At 42.6% G+C, this 16,784-nt stretch overlaps 1 protein-coding gene and 1 pseudogene across 1 annotated transcript in view; both read right to left on the reverse strand.

Moving 5' to 3' along the window:
• DTWD2 (DTW domain containing 2) overlaps positions 1-16,784 on the reverse strand; it is a 49,823-nt gene that overhangs the window by 21,179 nt on the left and 11,860 nt on the right. Inside the window, exon 4 of the mRNA XM_066612561.1 lies at positions 10,495-10,684. Within this exon, the coding sequence (XP_066468658.1) occupies positions 10,495-10,684 (190 nt within the window). The remainder of the gene's footprint in view (positions 1-10,494; positions 10,685-16,784) is intronic.
• LOC136642532 (5S ribosomal RNA) lies at positions 2,364-2,483 on the reverse strand (annotated as a pseudogene).

Raw genomic sequence — 16,784 nt, forward strand, 5'->3', positions numbered from 1 at the left:
TAAGTTCCATCTCTAATTTATTTAAATTTTATATTTAAATTTTTTTCTGGTCCTTGAGATTGTGCTAGATATTTAATGTGCCTCTCTGGCCAAAAAGTCTGGCGACCCCCCTCTCAGAGTACCTTTCTTTACCCTTTCAACAGTTACAACACCTGTAGCCTAACACTACTTTATTATCTTTGTCGCAGTATACAAGAATGGGCTGCCATGTATTTTTTATTTGCAAAGAATTTAATGTAGCCTTAGATACCATGAAATACTGGAAAAATGTAAGACCCTGCCCACAGGTATAATTACTGTTAATTTGGCAAAGACACACTTTTAAAAGTACTGCCTGCCCAGTAATGCTTTCTCTGTGTATGCGCACACACTGATTAGGTTTTTACAAATTAGTTTACGAGTTCTTTGGGGGCAGGAACCATCTTATCACATTTGCTAGGTAAACCATTTTAATACCTTTTTGTTGAAAAACAATATACAATAATATTATTACTGTACAGTGAATAAAACAGCACACCAAACCAATAGCAAATGCAATTAAGAACGGTAACTAAAAAAAATGCTTACAAGATGCCCTAGATTAGAACATAAATAGGAACTCTTATCAATTGCCAGATTTGTTTACCCTTCCTTATAAACATTTCCAAAATTGCTCTGAAGCTCAGTTGTCATGTTGCCTTCCAAATTTTAGAAGGGCTAGCCCAGGCCTCCTAATGCCTGCAGGAGTGTCAAACTCATTTCATACAGTGGGCTGAAAAGCATTCATGATGCCTGCTGAGGGCCAGAGGTGATGTCATTAGATAGGAAGTGATGTCATTAAAAAGGTCACAACCAAAAATAAGAGCTTTTTTCTCACTTAGAAACTCATTAGCTGCAAATGACAGAAGAGAAAATATGCAAATCTTGATCGTATTTCAAGATATGACAGAGCCAAATTTTTATGTGGGCTGCCCTTTCAGCAGTAATACCTTGGCATTGCTCAGCAGCTGAGAGCCTAAGGGCCAGATTAACACCAGAACCAGGGAACCAGAACCAGGGGACATCCACTAAAATTGAGTGTTGGGAGAGTTAGAACAGACAAAAGAAAATATTTCCTTACTCAGCGTGTGGTTGGTCTGTGGAACTCCTTGCCACAGGATGTGGTGATGGCGACTGGCCTGGATGCCTTTAAAAGGGGATTGGACAAGTTTCTGGAGGAAAAATTCATTACGGGGTACAAGCCATGATGTGTATGCGCAACCTCCTGATTTTAGAAATGGGTTATGTCGGAATGCCAGATGCAAGGGAGGGCACCAGGATGAGGTCTCTTGTTATCTGGTGTGCTCCCTGGGGCATTTGGTGGGCCGCTGTGAGATACAGGAAGCTGGACTAGATGGGCCTATGGCCTGATCCAGTGGGGCTGTTCTTAAAAGCTTCCGCAGGCCATATCCAGCCCCAGGTCTTATGCTCGACGCCCCTGCCTTAAGGCATGAAAAACTTCACTTCCAGTTTCTCTGTGAAACCGGAAGCCACATGTTTTGAGCTCTAAAACTCAGTCTGAACCCGGCAGAGGCTTGGGACAGATGTCTCTGGCCTTTGCTGAGCTCAGACTCCCCTCCAGAAGTGATAAGCACAGAGGTCCCAGACCCAATCTGCAGATATGGAATTCGCAGCTATGCCCCCCCCCCCCGTTCTTTGCATGCAGAAAGTTTCAGTTTCTATCATTGCCAAGATGTCATATGTGATATGTGGGGACGAACACATACGAACATTTGCTGGCCATTATGGTGTATTAATTTGAAGTGAAAGTGATTTGGAGATTAGAATATAATATATCTAGGAAAACTTTATCACACTATCTACGTGGAAGTCACTGCAGCATAACTCCTTCTCGGGCCAACCAAGATCATATCTGAGGCTGCACACTAAATGCCTCTGCTCTTTTTGATCATCACATGACACCCCTCCTTACTCAGCAGCACGTTAGCCTCCAGCTCTGCAATGTCCCCTGAATTTGTAAAGAAAGGAACGAAACAACAGCATGCTTCATTTACAGCATGCTTTGTTTTACTCTGTTTCCCCCCCCCCCCTTTCTGAATCCAGGAAGCAGGATGAGGAGGAGACAAAGGGTAGGAGGATAAAGAAGCTGAAGCATGGATCCTTCTATGTAGACAAGGTCTACTCATATTTCCTTGACAACACAAGAGGGCAAGCTGCAGCAAGAGACTTAATAAGTGAGCAGGGGAATCTTCCAACATTAAGTTGTGTGTCTTTCCAGTCAACATCTTCCATGAGGATTAGCCATCCATGCCACTCTTCCTTTAGGCTGTAAAGTCCAATACTCAAGTGGTTGGCAACCTTCAGTGTCGAAAGACTATGGTATAAGCCTACAGCACCTGGTATTCCCAGGCGGTCTCCCATCCAAGTACTAACCAGGCCTGACCCTGCTTAGCTTCTGAGATCAGACGAGATCAGGCATGTGCAGGGTAACAGTTGCTGCTTCCATACTCACACTTATTAAATTAGTTAATTCTATAATGAACATGTTTTATCAACTTCCAGAGACATCAAGAGGAAAATAAGTTTTCCATCTAATGAGCAGCAGGACAACAACTTTCATTTCCTCTTAGAATGCCACAGTCTGGTTTTGTGAAGAAAGATCTATCAGTGACAGTAAGAGCAGATAAAATCTCTTCCAGTAGTGAAAATGGCAGAAAATAAATAAAGCTGATAAAAGTCGACACTTGCAAGTGAAGGTGCTGCAGTTTTTACGGCTTTGTTCGAAATAAATAGGAAAGATTGAGAGTAGCCACAATCAGGAGTACGTATCTGAAGCTTCTAAATTTATATAGAGATATTCTCCATACATATAATCTTGCAGTAACCATGCAAACATGAACTGAAGGAAAGAAATGAGAGAAACAGCTCATAAAATCTGTACCCCTCTACACATAAAGCTGCGATAATGTTTTTGGGAGAAGGTTTAGGAACTGTTCAACTCAGTTGCAGAAATACAGCTTGAGTGTCAATGTCAATGTGTAAGATCTTATGTCCATAAGAAATCAGGACAAAGGCCCATCTAGTGAAGTGTCCTGCTTCCTGAAGTGTTCAATCAGCTGCCTCTGGGAAGATGACAAGAACAAGTAATATATTTCTTCCACCATTGTTCTCCTGCAACTGGATTTCAAAAGCATAATACCACTGAACCTCGAGGAAGCATATAGTCACCATGATTAGAGGACAATTTGCACTCCATGACTTTGGCTGCAATCCTAACAACACTTCCCTGAGAGTAAGCCCCACTGAACAAAATAGGACTTCTGAGTAGACCTGGTTAGGATTATGCCCTTTATCTAATTCCCTTTCAAAAGCTAATGATGCCATTTCCTGCTTAATTATGTTACTTCTGGTCCTCAGCAGGCACCATGAATGCGAACATTGGCCCTCTGTATGAAAAGAGTTTGACATCCTTGGTTTAGGCTGTAAGCCACCCTCTCTCACATGACTGAGCAATTGTCTTGCCAAATTTCTGTTCTGAGCTTTGCCTAAAGAACTTATGCCTGAAACTAATTAGTTCCCCCAGTTTAACTACAGCTAGATCTAGCAGACTGCAAAAACTACCACTGTACCCCAGCACCAGCAGGAAGAAGACTAGTAGGTGGCTGGCTTGCCTGTGAGTCTGCAGGGTCCCTCCTTCAAGCAGCAGTCCTTTTGGGTACAGCAGCACCACCTCAGCTCTTCACCACTCGGCAGTCTCTGTTGGATTAGTCCATTAGTCAGTGCGACAGTTTGTGGTTACAAGTCTGTCAGGGTGCCAATTAGTTGTTTGCTTGCCAGTCAGTGAATTAGCATGCCAGAAAGTCAGTTAGCCAGAGAGTCACTCCGATAAGTAGAGTCATAAGTCAATCCGTGAGTCAACAACCTAGTGGGTCAGTTTAGTCAAAGAGTCCATTCATTTAGCCAGCAAGTCTCTTCTCCCTCCTCCACTCTTACTCCAGCTACAATCCACAAAACTTTTTCTGCATCAGCTGCTCCTTATATCCCTGAAGATTTGCCTCTAGTGGCTGCAGCTGTGGAGCACACCTCTGCTGAAAGCCCAGGCCTTAACCCTGTGTTCCCCACATTCACAAACATGGTGGTGCTCTCGGTGGTGCTGGGCTAGCACCAGCGGGAGCCCAGCGGTGAGACTGACAAATGTGCCTCACAGCACGTTTGCGACAGTGCTCAGCAGCACAGAACCGTGCCATTGAGCACAGGATTGGGCTCTCAATTGTTTGTTATAAAAGGAACAACTTAAATCCTTCTAATTCTTTATCCCCAAAGAATATACATCTTTTACTCATAATATCTCAAGATTTTTAAGATATCTTAAACACCCAGTGCCCCTCACTCAGCAGGGAAGTCTGTACAAGAGTACAGGAAATTGTATATATAATGGTCAGTAGACGATAGATGGAGCATGCAAAGAACAATATATTGTTTAAATCCAATAAAGTGCTAGAGAACTACATAGTCTCTTAAATAGCCAACAATTGGATGGAACATAAAACAGCAATATGACATGATTTACTGAATGTTTAGAAGCAAGCAGTCCTAACATGACCATTTTGGTATTTTATGGCAATTTACAGAGTAGTACACAATTATACTTCTAAAACAAAAACAAACAAAAAAGGCTGGGTTTGAAAAAGGGGGAACTTGGAAGCCTGTGAAATAAGAATAAGGAAAAAAATATATAAAAGAGAGGAATATTATTTTTCAGATTTCCATTTTACCCATCTTCCAATGAGCTCAAGGTAGTATGCATGGTTTCCTCCTTCATAAGAACATAAGAAGAGCCCCGCTGAATCAGGCCATAGGCCCATCTAGTCCATCTTCCTGTGTCTCACAGTGGCCCACCAAATGCCTCAGGCAGCACTCAAGACAACAAGAGATCTGCATAATGGTACCCTTTCTTGCATCTAGCATTCTGAGGTAACCCACTTCTAAAATCAGGAGGTTGCACATTACACACCATGACTTGACTCCAAGTCATTTATGGACAGACTGAAAAGCACTGATCCCAGGACAAATCCTTGGGGCACATCGTTTTTCATCTCTCTCTGTTGTGAAAATTGCCCATTGACACCAACTCTCTGCTTCCTGGAGAGGACCTGCCCTCTAGTTCCTTGGCTGTGGATTTTTCTCAGCAGCCATTGGTGAGGGACCATGTCAAAACCTTCTGAAAATCCAGATATATAATTTCCACAGCTTCTCCCATATCCACATGCTTGTTGATATTTTCAAAGAATTCTAAAAGGTTTGTGAGGTAAGACTTACAGAAGTCATGCTGAATCTCCCACAGCAAGGCTTATTCGTCTATATGTTTTAAGATTTTATCCTTGATGAAGCATTCCAACATCTTACCCAGAACAGATGTTAGGCTGACCAGCCTATAATTTCCCGGGTCCCCTCTCCTTCCCTTTTTAAAGATCATTGTGACATTTGCTATCCTCCAATCTGCTGGAACCATGGCCGTTTTAAGGGACAAGTTGCATATTTTAGTCAAGAGATTGGCTACTTCATTCTTCAGTTCCTTAATTCTTGGTTGGATGCCATCTTGGCCTGGAGACACTGATTTTTAATTTGTCAATTAGGTCTAAAACGTCTTCCCTTTTAACCTCTGACATAATTCCTTAGTCAAGAGAGGTCGTTAGGCAGTGGTATCTGCCCGAGGTCTTCTGCCGTGAAGACAGATGCAAAGAACTCATTTAATTTTTCTGCCATCTCTAAGTCTCCTTTTATTTCCCCTTTCCCTCCCTCACCATCCAGAGGGCCAACCGCTTCTTTGGCGGGTTTCCTGCTTCTAACATATTTGAAGAAGCTTTTATTATTCCCCTTAATGCTTTTGGCCATGTGTTCCTCAGTCTCTCTTGGTCTCCTGTACCACCTTCTTACATTTCTTTTGCCGCAGTTTATGTTCCTTTTTATTCTCCTCATTCGGGCAAGAATTCCATTTACGGAAGAAAGCTTTCTTGCCCTGTACAGCCTCTCTAACTTAACTTGTTAGCCAGGTTGGCAACCTCCTAGACTTAGTCAAACTCTTCATCCTGTGCAGTACAGACTTCTGTTGGGCCTCCCTTACCATTATTTTAACAGTTTCCATGCTGGAGAGATTGGACCCTCATTACCTTTCCTTTCAACTTCTTCCTAACAAGTCTCCTCATTTAAGGAAAGTTTGCCCTTGGGGTTTTTGTGTCTGATTTGTTTGGTACTCTTCCCCTGATGGAAAAAGGTAGCACTTCTGAGAACGCTACCTTTGGGATCCTGGCTTTAAGCTTCCAACCTAGCAGCCTCTTTCATGCACCAAGTCAAAAATGCTCTAAAATATATATTTAGTGTGGATTTCTTGCACACTGAAATACAGCACAACGTGTTTATACCCAATATTTTCAAGTCAATGTTCCATCTAGTTACATAAATCACCACCACCAACACTCCGTTGAGTACAAAACATGATATTGGTAGTATACCCTGCAGTTCAGCATTGGTCTGAAAGTGCAGTTGCTTAAAATTATTCTCCCTGTGTGGAAATTGTAGTAAGTGAAGTAACAGAAAGAGTACAAGGAAGTGTTGAGGATAAATGCCCACTGCTGCTTGGCATCAACTTTGAAAGCACACTGCCCAAAGACTTTTCTGTTTGCCAGCTTACTAGAGAGAACAGCACATCAAGTTACAGATTCTGCCCCACTACTCATAGAGTTTTCTTGGATCAGACGTCAATATATAGCATAAGGAAAGTACCATAAGGCTCATTTTTCTTATTGAATCAAAAGTAAACTATAAAAACCAAGAACATGCATGGCTGAAAGAATAAAAACATTTATTCCTATTTACATTTACGTGTGATGCTATTGAGAAAAAGCTTTAAGATTCTTGTCTCTTGTAAAGTGAAGGGCACAATCCTAACCAACTTTCCAGCACTGGAATAGCTGTTTCAGTGGGGCATGTGCTGCATCCTGCAGTTGGGGGGCAGTCACGGAAGCCTCCTCAAGGTAAGACAATGCTTGTTCCCTAACCTTGGAGCTGCATTGCCCTTATGACAGTGCTGGAAAGTTGGTTAGGATTGCACCCAAAGTCTTATAAGGTCAAGTGCTTTTTAGTATCTGTTCCCACTACACCATATGCATCACTCTTCATAAAAAGCAGTTTTGCTCACAGTGCAGCACAATTGCTTCATGCAAAATATGAGTAGCTCAACTGTGCAAACATTCCTGTTGCCCAAACCAACTTGTCCTCTTCACTGACCTAATTTGTATTTGCTGGGGTAGCTTAATGCAATGCATCTTCACTATCTCCCCTGCTAACTGGGATCGCTATTGCAAGAATGTCTGCAGTACATATGAGAACCTTCATGGCCTTCTCCATTGTACAAGAACATCAGTGGGTAATGTGTTCTTGCAGAAGAATGCCAGCACATAAACACAGTGAGTATAACATCACTCATTTAAAAAAGTCATCTTTAAATATGCTTTGTATGCATATTTGTCTATTATTCTAGCCATAACCTGTCATCCTGTGATTGAGACCCATCACTTTTTATATTTAAATCAATGGAGAGACAGTCATATATCAATCAGGGTTGCAAGATTTCATTGAAAATTGATCAACCGGCTTGGGTTGAAAATTGATCAAGCTGCAGGGGCTTGGGTGCACTTACCCGAGCCTCCTGCAGCCTCCTGGAGGTGCGGGGAGCCCTGTGCAACCTTCTGCAGGGCTTCTCGCAGCTTCAGAAGTGAAAGTGGAGCGATCGCGCTCCATTTCCACAAAACCGGAAATGGAGCACGATTGCTCCACTTTCACTTTCGAAGCTGCAGGGAGCCCTACAGAAGGTCGTGCAGGACTCCCCACACCTCCAGGAGGCTGCAGGAGGCTCGGGTAAGTGCACCCAAGCCCCTGCAGCCCCCTAAGCAGTGCGATCCAGGGGTTCTCTTTGCTACCTTCCCCCCGTCCCCACTGCCTCCCCCTGCAAGAACTTAGATCGGTTTTCAAACTCCCAGAGAGTTTGAAAACCGCTGCTTTAAAGTGAAGAACTTTGGAAGTTCATGTCTAATCCTGGATACAATCATTTTTGCCAACATTTGTGACTGAAATTGAATCAAGAGCCACCAACGCTAGTGTAAATTTATCCATAAGCGCTTAGAGTCAATTCTCCCAGAACACAGGGGGAAGACTGCTTGAATAGGGCCTATGAGCATATGACTGTATAGATATAGCACTTGCATCACATTACCTCATACAGTATGCCTGGGACAATGCTACCATCAAGTGTATAGGAACACTGGACAGAAACATGAAATAGGGTCTTGTCCTAAGGCACTTCCTATGGACAACTAATGACAGAAAAACAGTCTACCTGCAGAGTTGGCTGTTTCACTAAATGCCCAGGGTCATGCAGGTGCTGTGCACTTTGTTTAGAGGGGCTAACAGTCAATGAGAGAATTTACAGCCCAGTTCTAAGCTTCCTGGCACTGCAGGCTACAGTGGCACTAAAATGGCCACTGCTGTATTTTGCAGGGCCCAAGGAAGCATTTGTCCCCTTACCCCAAGGCCCCAGCCCCCACAACGGGGCTACTTGAGCCTGTGCCAGTTAAATTGCTGGTGCAGACTTGAGAAGCAACGTGTTGGGTTGCCAAGCTCTGAAGCATAGGATCCTGTGGAGGAGGCCTCTACTGGTCTCACACCCCTCCTGGGTTGGTCCCTCCCACATTCTGCCCTTTCCTCCGCCTTCTCACCACCAACCCCACAAGCCTGTGCTGCCTGGCACTTACCTTTGCTGCACCAGTGGTTGGGCTTTCCTTCATGGTGCTGGGGGAGTGGTGCAGGCCATCCCGCCAGTGCCACTTACTCAAAGGGTGCTGCAACCATGCTTTGCAGCCAGTGCTGGCAGTATGAGCATACCACTGACACTATTTTTATTTATTTATTTATTTTAGAGATTTATATCCCGCCTTTCTATCCAATATAGGACACTCAAGGTGGCTCACTAGAGCGTATAGGATTGAGCTTAGTCCCATGTCCTTCCAAGAAACTTTCAGTTACTGCAAAATAATTGCAGCTATATTCTTCCTACTCAGCACACATTCTGTAAAAGCCGCACAAAATGTTTTTTAAAAAACTTGTAATGAACTGATTACTCATGGCATTGTTTTTTAGGAGGAAAGGCATGAACATCCAAATATCTCTCCAGGAGAATAGAAATAGTAATAGTTATAATAGTTACTCAACAGCTTAGGAATGGCCACACTCTGAACCATTCTAATCATGAAATAACCAATGGCTCCTTCGAGCATGCTTGAAAGTAGTGAGGGATCTTCCGTACTAGTAAAACACTTATCTCAACAAGAGTACATGGGCAGGAGGTCTGGTCTAGAGGGTAGAGCCTCCATTTGCCTGAAGATTAACATCCACAAGGTCGCCAGTTCGAGGCCACCGGCACCGTGCGACCTTGAAGCAGCTGACAAGCTGCAGCTGAGCCGTTCCATCTGCTCGGAGCGTGGGAGGATGGAGGCCAGAATGTCAAACCAGATCAGAGTGTAACACCTTGAATGTAGTGGTTCTTGAAAGAGAGAACCTTCTTTCAATTTGTAAAAATCCCTGCGTGGATTTAATAAGCCTGCCTATGTAAACCGCCTTGAATAAAGTCTTGAATAAAGACCAAGAAAGGCGGTATATAAATACTGTATATTATATTATATTATATTACATGGGCAAATTTTATTATGCATAGGAACATTTGGTAGTATAAGGAAAGTACTCTATATCCAAACGTAATGGGGCAGGTATCTGCAAGACAATACAGACACTCTCTTCTATTTACACCCCCACACACCACTGTACACTCTTCCTTTATTATCCGTACCTAATTCACTCCTGAAAATGGCCTTCATAGTGAAAATCAGGATAATGAGTAGATTTATTACATGAATTTCAGTGGGAAAAATTCCAACTTTTTCCAAATTCATTCCAAGTTCACTAAAAAAAAACAAACCCAAATGCCCGATACCATAAGGAAATAATAGTGTGGCATGTAAAATAGAACATTGGGGATGAGCTACCCATCAGGCAGTGCATCTCACAAGGAGGAAGGCTCCCTAAGCTGCACCCCATCTGCAAAGAGTCCTGAAGAGCTCTTTTCCTAAAGCCCACAGGAACACACACAAGAAAGGGGCCCCTTCTGGAGCTCTGGCTACCTGGGGGGAAATCCAAAATTTGATCCGGCTTCCTGGAACTATTATCTGGGCAAATTTGTCCCTTTCTCTGTCACCAGTGCTCAAAGTGGTGTGAAGGTCTATGCACTGGGTAAAGTGGGAGGTAGACCTTGCCTCCACGAGAGACCTCTGTCCTTGTTCTTTCCCTCCATTCCAGGAACATATACAAAAAATCTTATAAAGAGGGTGGTCTTAATATGTTCAGTATGGGTAAGTGAAAATCCTTACAAAGAACAAAGTGTAAAGTCAAAGTCTTACATCTTACCTGTTTAGGTATTCGAAAAAGGGAGTTCTTAAAGAAAATGTCTTTGGCCTGACTCCATGTTCCATCAATGATTATGATTACATAGGGATCTGGAGAAGTCAAGTCTGCTTCTTCCAAATCTGTTGCTCCAGCTCCAGGATACAGTATCAGGGTATTTGAATTCTTGCACACGGATGCTAATTCAGGGTGCCTACATAATGATTGGAAAAGTTACTATTGTTTTTGCCAGATGGCAAACAATAACAACAAACATGCTTCTTTTTTCTATTTCTGCTATACTCCATTTCATGTGATAGGCTCGGGATTTATCTAGGTTTAAAAAAAAAATCACAATTATGATGTCTAGATTCCACAGCCATCAACAACTGAGTAGGAAAATTCAGCCAGATGAAGACTGGTAGAGAACTAACTAAACCATAGCCTTTCAAAAGAATGAGGTTTCAGGACAGATTCAAGCAATCACCATTTATTATTATTATTATTTATTAACAGTATTTATATACCGCTTTTCAACTAAAGTTCACAAAGCGGTTTACAGAGAAAAATCAAATAACTAAATGACTCCCTGTCCCAAAAGGGCTCACAATCTAAAAAGATGCAAAGGAATACCAGCAGACAGCCACTAGAACAGACAGTGCTGGGGTGAGGTGGGCCAGTTACTCTCTCCCTGCTAAAAAAAGGTGCACCCACTTGAAAAAGTGCCTCTTACCCAATTAGCAGGGGTTCCCTCTAAAGTAGTGATTCCCAACCTTTGATTGGGCATTACCGCCTTAAGGAGGGTAGAGACCTGACCGGAGACCCATAGGTGCCATTAGCACAGCACAGTTCCTTCCACCACTGAACATTGGAAAGTAAAAACAAAACCCTTTTTACTTAAATGCATTCAGCGGCAGTGGCAGCGAAAACCTGGACAGGCCATACTAATGGGAAACACTGCTCTAAGACACACTGATATGTTTGGGTATTGCAATGGAGGTATTGTGCAAGGCCTGCACCCTCATTTAGATGGTGATGATTATGAAGTGTTGTTAGGATATGAATGAAATGAAACTGAGTAACTATAAAAAATGTAAGATAAATTAGGAAAGCAAATACAGCAGGCCCTCCTTATCCACACGTTCAGCACCCATGGATTTCATCATATGAGGACGTCTCCCTGTGACATCCTCAGAAGGCCTCCAGGATGTGACCAGAAGCCACTTTCACCTTGCATCCGCTACTTCTGGTTTGCATCTAAGAAGTGTTCTGAGACGCAGGGAGGCCTGTGGCCCACTCCATTGGCTTCCGCCAACCTCAACACCTATGGGACGTGACAAGAAGTTGAGCACGTGAACCAGAAGTGGCTTCTGGTCACATCCTCTTCTGAGAAGTTGTAGAGGCACATGAAGTGGGACACAGGCTGATGCAACCTTTGGAGGACCTAGCACAGTATCAAAGTAAGTAACTGCAGCACCAGACCCTGCCCCCACCCAGGACTCAAGAATCTGAGGATTCTGGCATACGTGGGGGATTCTAGAATGAATTCCACATGAAACTGAAGACCTACTCTTTATTCTAGACAGGATAAGCTAAGCAGTGATGTGAGACATTCAGAGACAGATTCTTCAGAAATGAGATAAAAGCATGTCCTCAAGAAGAAAAAGAAGAGTGAAAAAGTCCCTCAAAATGAGGGAGCAAAGTGACTTGCAGCTTCTCACCAGAGAGGCAAGGCTGAACTGGGAAATGAGAGCCTTCTGTGTGGAGGATGTCATGTGAGCCTTCTGTGTGGAGGAGGTCATGTGATTTGATTAGACACAAGAGCAAACCCATACTAAAGAATGCACCCTTCTTCCACTGGATAACTTAAATGTTCTCTGTATTAAAATGTATAAATCAACATGGAAAATGTTCCGCATCATCTTTTGTGGCTAATAATTGCTTCTAGGCAACCAACTTTACCCCTTGTTCATTTCACCACTGAGTGTGTGAGACTGCGCAGCAAGCTTTCTGTTCATTAAATCCCAAAGGCAATAAAACTAACAGGCTTGGGACCTGCTTTTCCCTAGCCATGTGTACCCACAGCAGTCAATCACTGCAAACAAGTACAATGCAGTTTAAGAAAAAAAAAATACCTAGAAGGTTAGAAAAGAAGACACGCCATAAAGTTTCATGCAGCTATGTAGAGAACAAGAGAGATCAGGGCAAAAGAGAATATAGAAGGAAAAACAGTGAGAAGCAGCAGAGAAGCGATAAAAGTGGTACACAGTTTTTTAGTCTGAACATGGATGATAAACAAGGATCCATCTAAACATGGATGCTTTTCCTGAACCCCCATCCACAAATCTGAGCAGAAAGAAAAATCCTTAAAAGATGTGATGAGTTTATATTGTATTTTTTTATATTTTAAGGCATTAAGGTTGAAAAACTGTGCTCTTGCGTTTCATCTACGTAAGTTTGGCCCCTTCCAGGTTTTGGTCAACACTGTTAAACAAAGCAAAGACCCATAACAAGGTCCATAACTAAGGCCCAGAGAACCATAACTCATAACAGGAGCTCCTGTCAAATGCATACATGTTGTGTTTTGAAAATCAGGATGCACTTTGATTTTCATGTTTAATGTAAAGGAAAATGTGTGTCTGACTTTAATGCATATATTACCGTCAGCATATAAATCAACATACAATTTCTGTCTTACTGCATTAATTTACACACACTACCTGAAGATGTGATTGTGTAGACAGATATTACTCAGTCTTGAGAAAAGCCTTGAGACAAAACACCACTACAGCAAAGAACAGCAGGGAATATTAACAATCTCTTCTATTTCAAGCCGAGTGGCTGCAGCCTCTTTGAAGCTCCCAGAATCATGAAGGAACTATTTTTTTAAAAATTCTTAACGATCAACATTTTTTTCCTCAGATCAGTCAGAGTTTTAAAGATCTTACATTCAAGTGTCAATAAAAAAAAATGCAACTCTAGATACAAATATGATATTTCTTATGAAGAGCCCAATTTCCTTCTGAGCTTTAGCCATTTCAAAGAGGCTGCAAAAAAAGACTGGCAGCTGCCTCAATGCAAACTGAGGGCAAAATGAAAGTTCCCACTGAGGCTAGGTACTTCACTTCTAGCATTTTTGAGCCTCTAAGGACTCAGTATTACTAAAAATAAACGAAAAGTAGGTTTCGTGCTCTTTCATAATCCTTATCTCATATAAAAAGCTAAAAGGAATTTCTTCTCACAGAACTCGTATATAGTGCACACTGGTCTACAGACAAAAGGCATACAGTTTATTTCACCTTCTTTACCACTGAAATAAATGTTATTTTCATGCCATGGGGATTTCAAGCTAGCAAGATTATTTAATTTATTCTTTTTAAAACCATAATGATTGGCTGGGGAGTTGGTTGTTTCACTCACCAAGCACCTAATTAAATCCTGAGGACCTAGCAGCTAAGGGCAATGTGCAGGTGCTAGCTCATGTCCACTGATGCATGAAAGTCATTGTGAGTTCAGAAGAACAGGATTCCAAGGACACATGGCCCCTGGCATACATTCTCTAATGCCTTACAACCAAAAACCCTTTCAGTGCCTCCAATGCCAACAAGACCTCTAAGAAGGAAAAATTGGAGTTAGAAATTGCACAGAAGTGCAACTTAGGTACTTCCTCAGATCTCAGCCATTCCAACTGCAAGTTTATCAGCAAAGGGGAATCAGTTACCTTTTATCAAATAAGAAATACTGGAAGAAGTATCCCTGAGAATTCTCAAAGGTTCCAATTTGTTATTTTATATCCCAAGGATGGGAACCTGGTGCCAAAAACATGCAGCCCTTTTTACAGCCATAGCTATCAGCAGAAGGGTTGCAGTTTGAAAATGTATATGGTTACACGTTTCTGTTTATGATTTTTGTTATTACCCCATTTTTAGTTACCACCCTGTCTGCCCTTTGCAAACTTCTAAATTTTAACTAACTGCCAAACTAATCATACTGAACTGGTTACTTGTTTCTATAAGGGTCTTGAAATAAAAAGCTTTTGCTGGCATGAGAGGCTGAAATTCTAATTTTCAAAGTCAACTTTTTATCCCACAGGATCTCATTTTCCTGTTTAGCTCTGTGCAACATATAAATATATTCACTCTAGGCAAGGCTGAGACAGACCTGCATTTGCATCTCAGCAAGGACAGCATTCATGCTACTTCTTTTCTACACACAAACTTTAAGAACTAACATTATAGCTGTGATGAAGCTCTTTAGACTATACGCTGAAACAGCCATGTGGTTAGAGCCAGAATGGTGTAATAGTTCGGAACTTAGACCTAGAAGATCCAGGTTCAAATCTCCACTCAGCCATGAAGGTTCCATGGTAACTTTGGGCCAGTCACTATCTCTCAGGGTTTGTGAGGACAAAAAGATAGGAAGGACTCCACCCCGAGCTCCTTGGGGGAAGGGTGGTATAAAAATGTGATAAATAAATAAATGTCTGACTTATTTTAACAGATCAGCATTCCATAACAATAATGGGGTTAATCCACATTATTAATTTAAACCTGAATTAACTATTTAGTACCTGGCATAGTAATAAAACTATAACTTCCAAGATTTCATCATGGGGTAACGCATCAAAGTTCAACCACTTAACCGTATGTTGTAAGGAAGAAGCAGCAAATTTCAGCTTTGATTCAATGAACTGGAAGCATTACAATGTCAGGGACACACGACAAATAATGAAAATAAGGTCACACTGCATTTTTTTTTGTTTTTTTACACATTGAACTAGTAATGAGTTTCCCAAACCTCTTACAACATTTCTGATACATTTTAGCTGACTAATGATCTGTTAGCTGATCACTGATTAATGTAAGAACTTCGGAGTTTATCGACCATTTCTTAGACTGGTTTTCCAGTCTGATCTGTGATTAATATACATTCAAAGTTCTTGCACTTTGTACATTACTGTGCTTATGCATTTGCATGTATAGTCCCCACCTTTTCAGTCATACTTCTTACTACTCTGAATATTAAGATTCTGTTTCCATGGGTATTTGTAAATAACTATGTAACACATTGTGAGGCATCCCTGAGGGGGGAGTGGAAGGGTCTGGCCCGCCCAGCCTTTCCAAGGGGAACCTTTCCAAGCCTTTCCAAGGTGGAGGCCTCAGACTAGTTCACCAGAAGAAAGGGGGGGTTGTGCCACCCAGCTCCCCCTCTTTGGGTTGGCAGTATTTGCCAGAGTCAGGAGCAGGGGCTGCTGATAGCAGATCCTCCTACCTGCTCTCCCAACTGCCTTGTCATCCAAGGCCTCCAGGTTTATGTAGGGCAGCCCCCTCCCCTTTGGCCCCTCCCCTTCCCTCACAGGGATGGTACAAAAAGGGTGTGTTTCTAGGACTGCCCTCCCCTGGGATTACCACAACTCCTCCCCTTCCTCTCTCTGTCTCCCTCCCACCTCCTCTCACCTGGAGCTGCCAGGTTTGTTCCTGAGATGGCTGGGGAGGCTGCTGTCTCTCCTCTGGTCTCTGCCTTTGGGGGGTGGGCTGGTCCTGCCCCCCTGGGTACTGTAGCTCTGCAGATGACATCAGGAGGTCCAGCAGTGGGCTCCCGATGGCCTAGCCAGGTGCCCTGCCCTGCAATGCAGGTCCCGGCTGGCTGGGCGGGGGAGTGCTCCCCTTCTCCCCCGAGGCAGGGGAGGGGTGGCTGCCCAGCAGCCGAACGGCTTGTGTTCTGTCTCCCCACTCCTTCCTCCAAGGTGGAGGGGGGAGCGGGGGGTTTGGCGCGCAGTGTTCCTCCGCTGCACTTTGCTGCTCACAGGAGTGCCCAGGCAGCATATGGGGAGGTGGCCCCATGTTCCACCAGCTTCCTCCCTGATCCTCTGGCCCAGAAATCTTCTCCCAGGGTAAGTTGGGGACCTGTGGGAGGAGGGGAACCCCGACGCACATTATAACCTATTAAAACATTATGAATATTGGAAAAAAAGGTTAGAGTTACTCAAGCTAAAGAGGGAGAGTGAACAAACAAAAAGGACCAGTGAGGCATAAACTAGCCTGAAATTATTGTACTTTAATTTAAAAAAACTAGAGATATGACAGACATTGAGAAATAAATTTCAAAAAGTTGGCACCAGGATTTCATTAGTCAGTGCCCACAATTCTCAATAAAGATCATGTACAGATGGAAGAATGGGCCATTTCTTTTTAATTTGCTGTTTCTATCTTCTTTAGAATATCTTCTACAGCTCAATAAAAATTATATTTTATGATTAAAGGGTTGCTTGCAAAATATTTATTATAATTTTTAAATCCATTATTCTGGAATTT

The sequence above is a fragment of the Tiliqua scincoides genome, chromosome 2 (genome assembly GCF_035046505.1).
Source record: "Tiliqua scincoides isolate rTilSci1 chromosome 2, rTilSci1.hap2, whole genome shotgun sequence".
NCBI lineage: Eukaryota > Metazoa > Chordata > Lepidosauria > Squamata > Scincidae > Tiliqua > Tiliqua scincoides.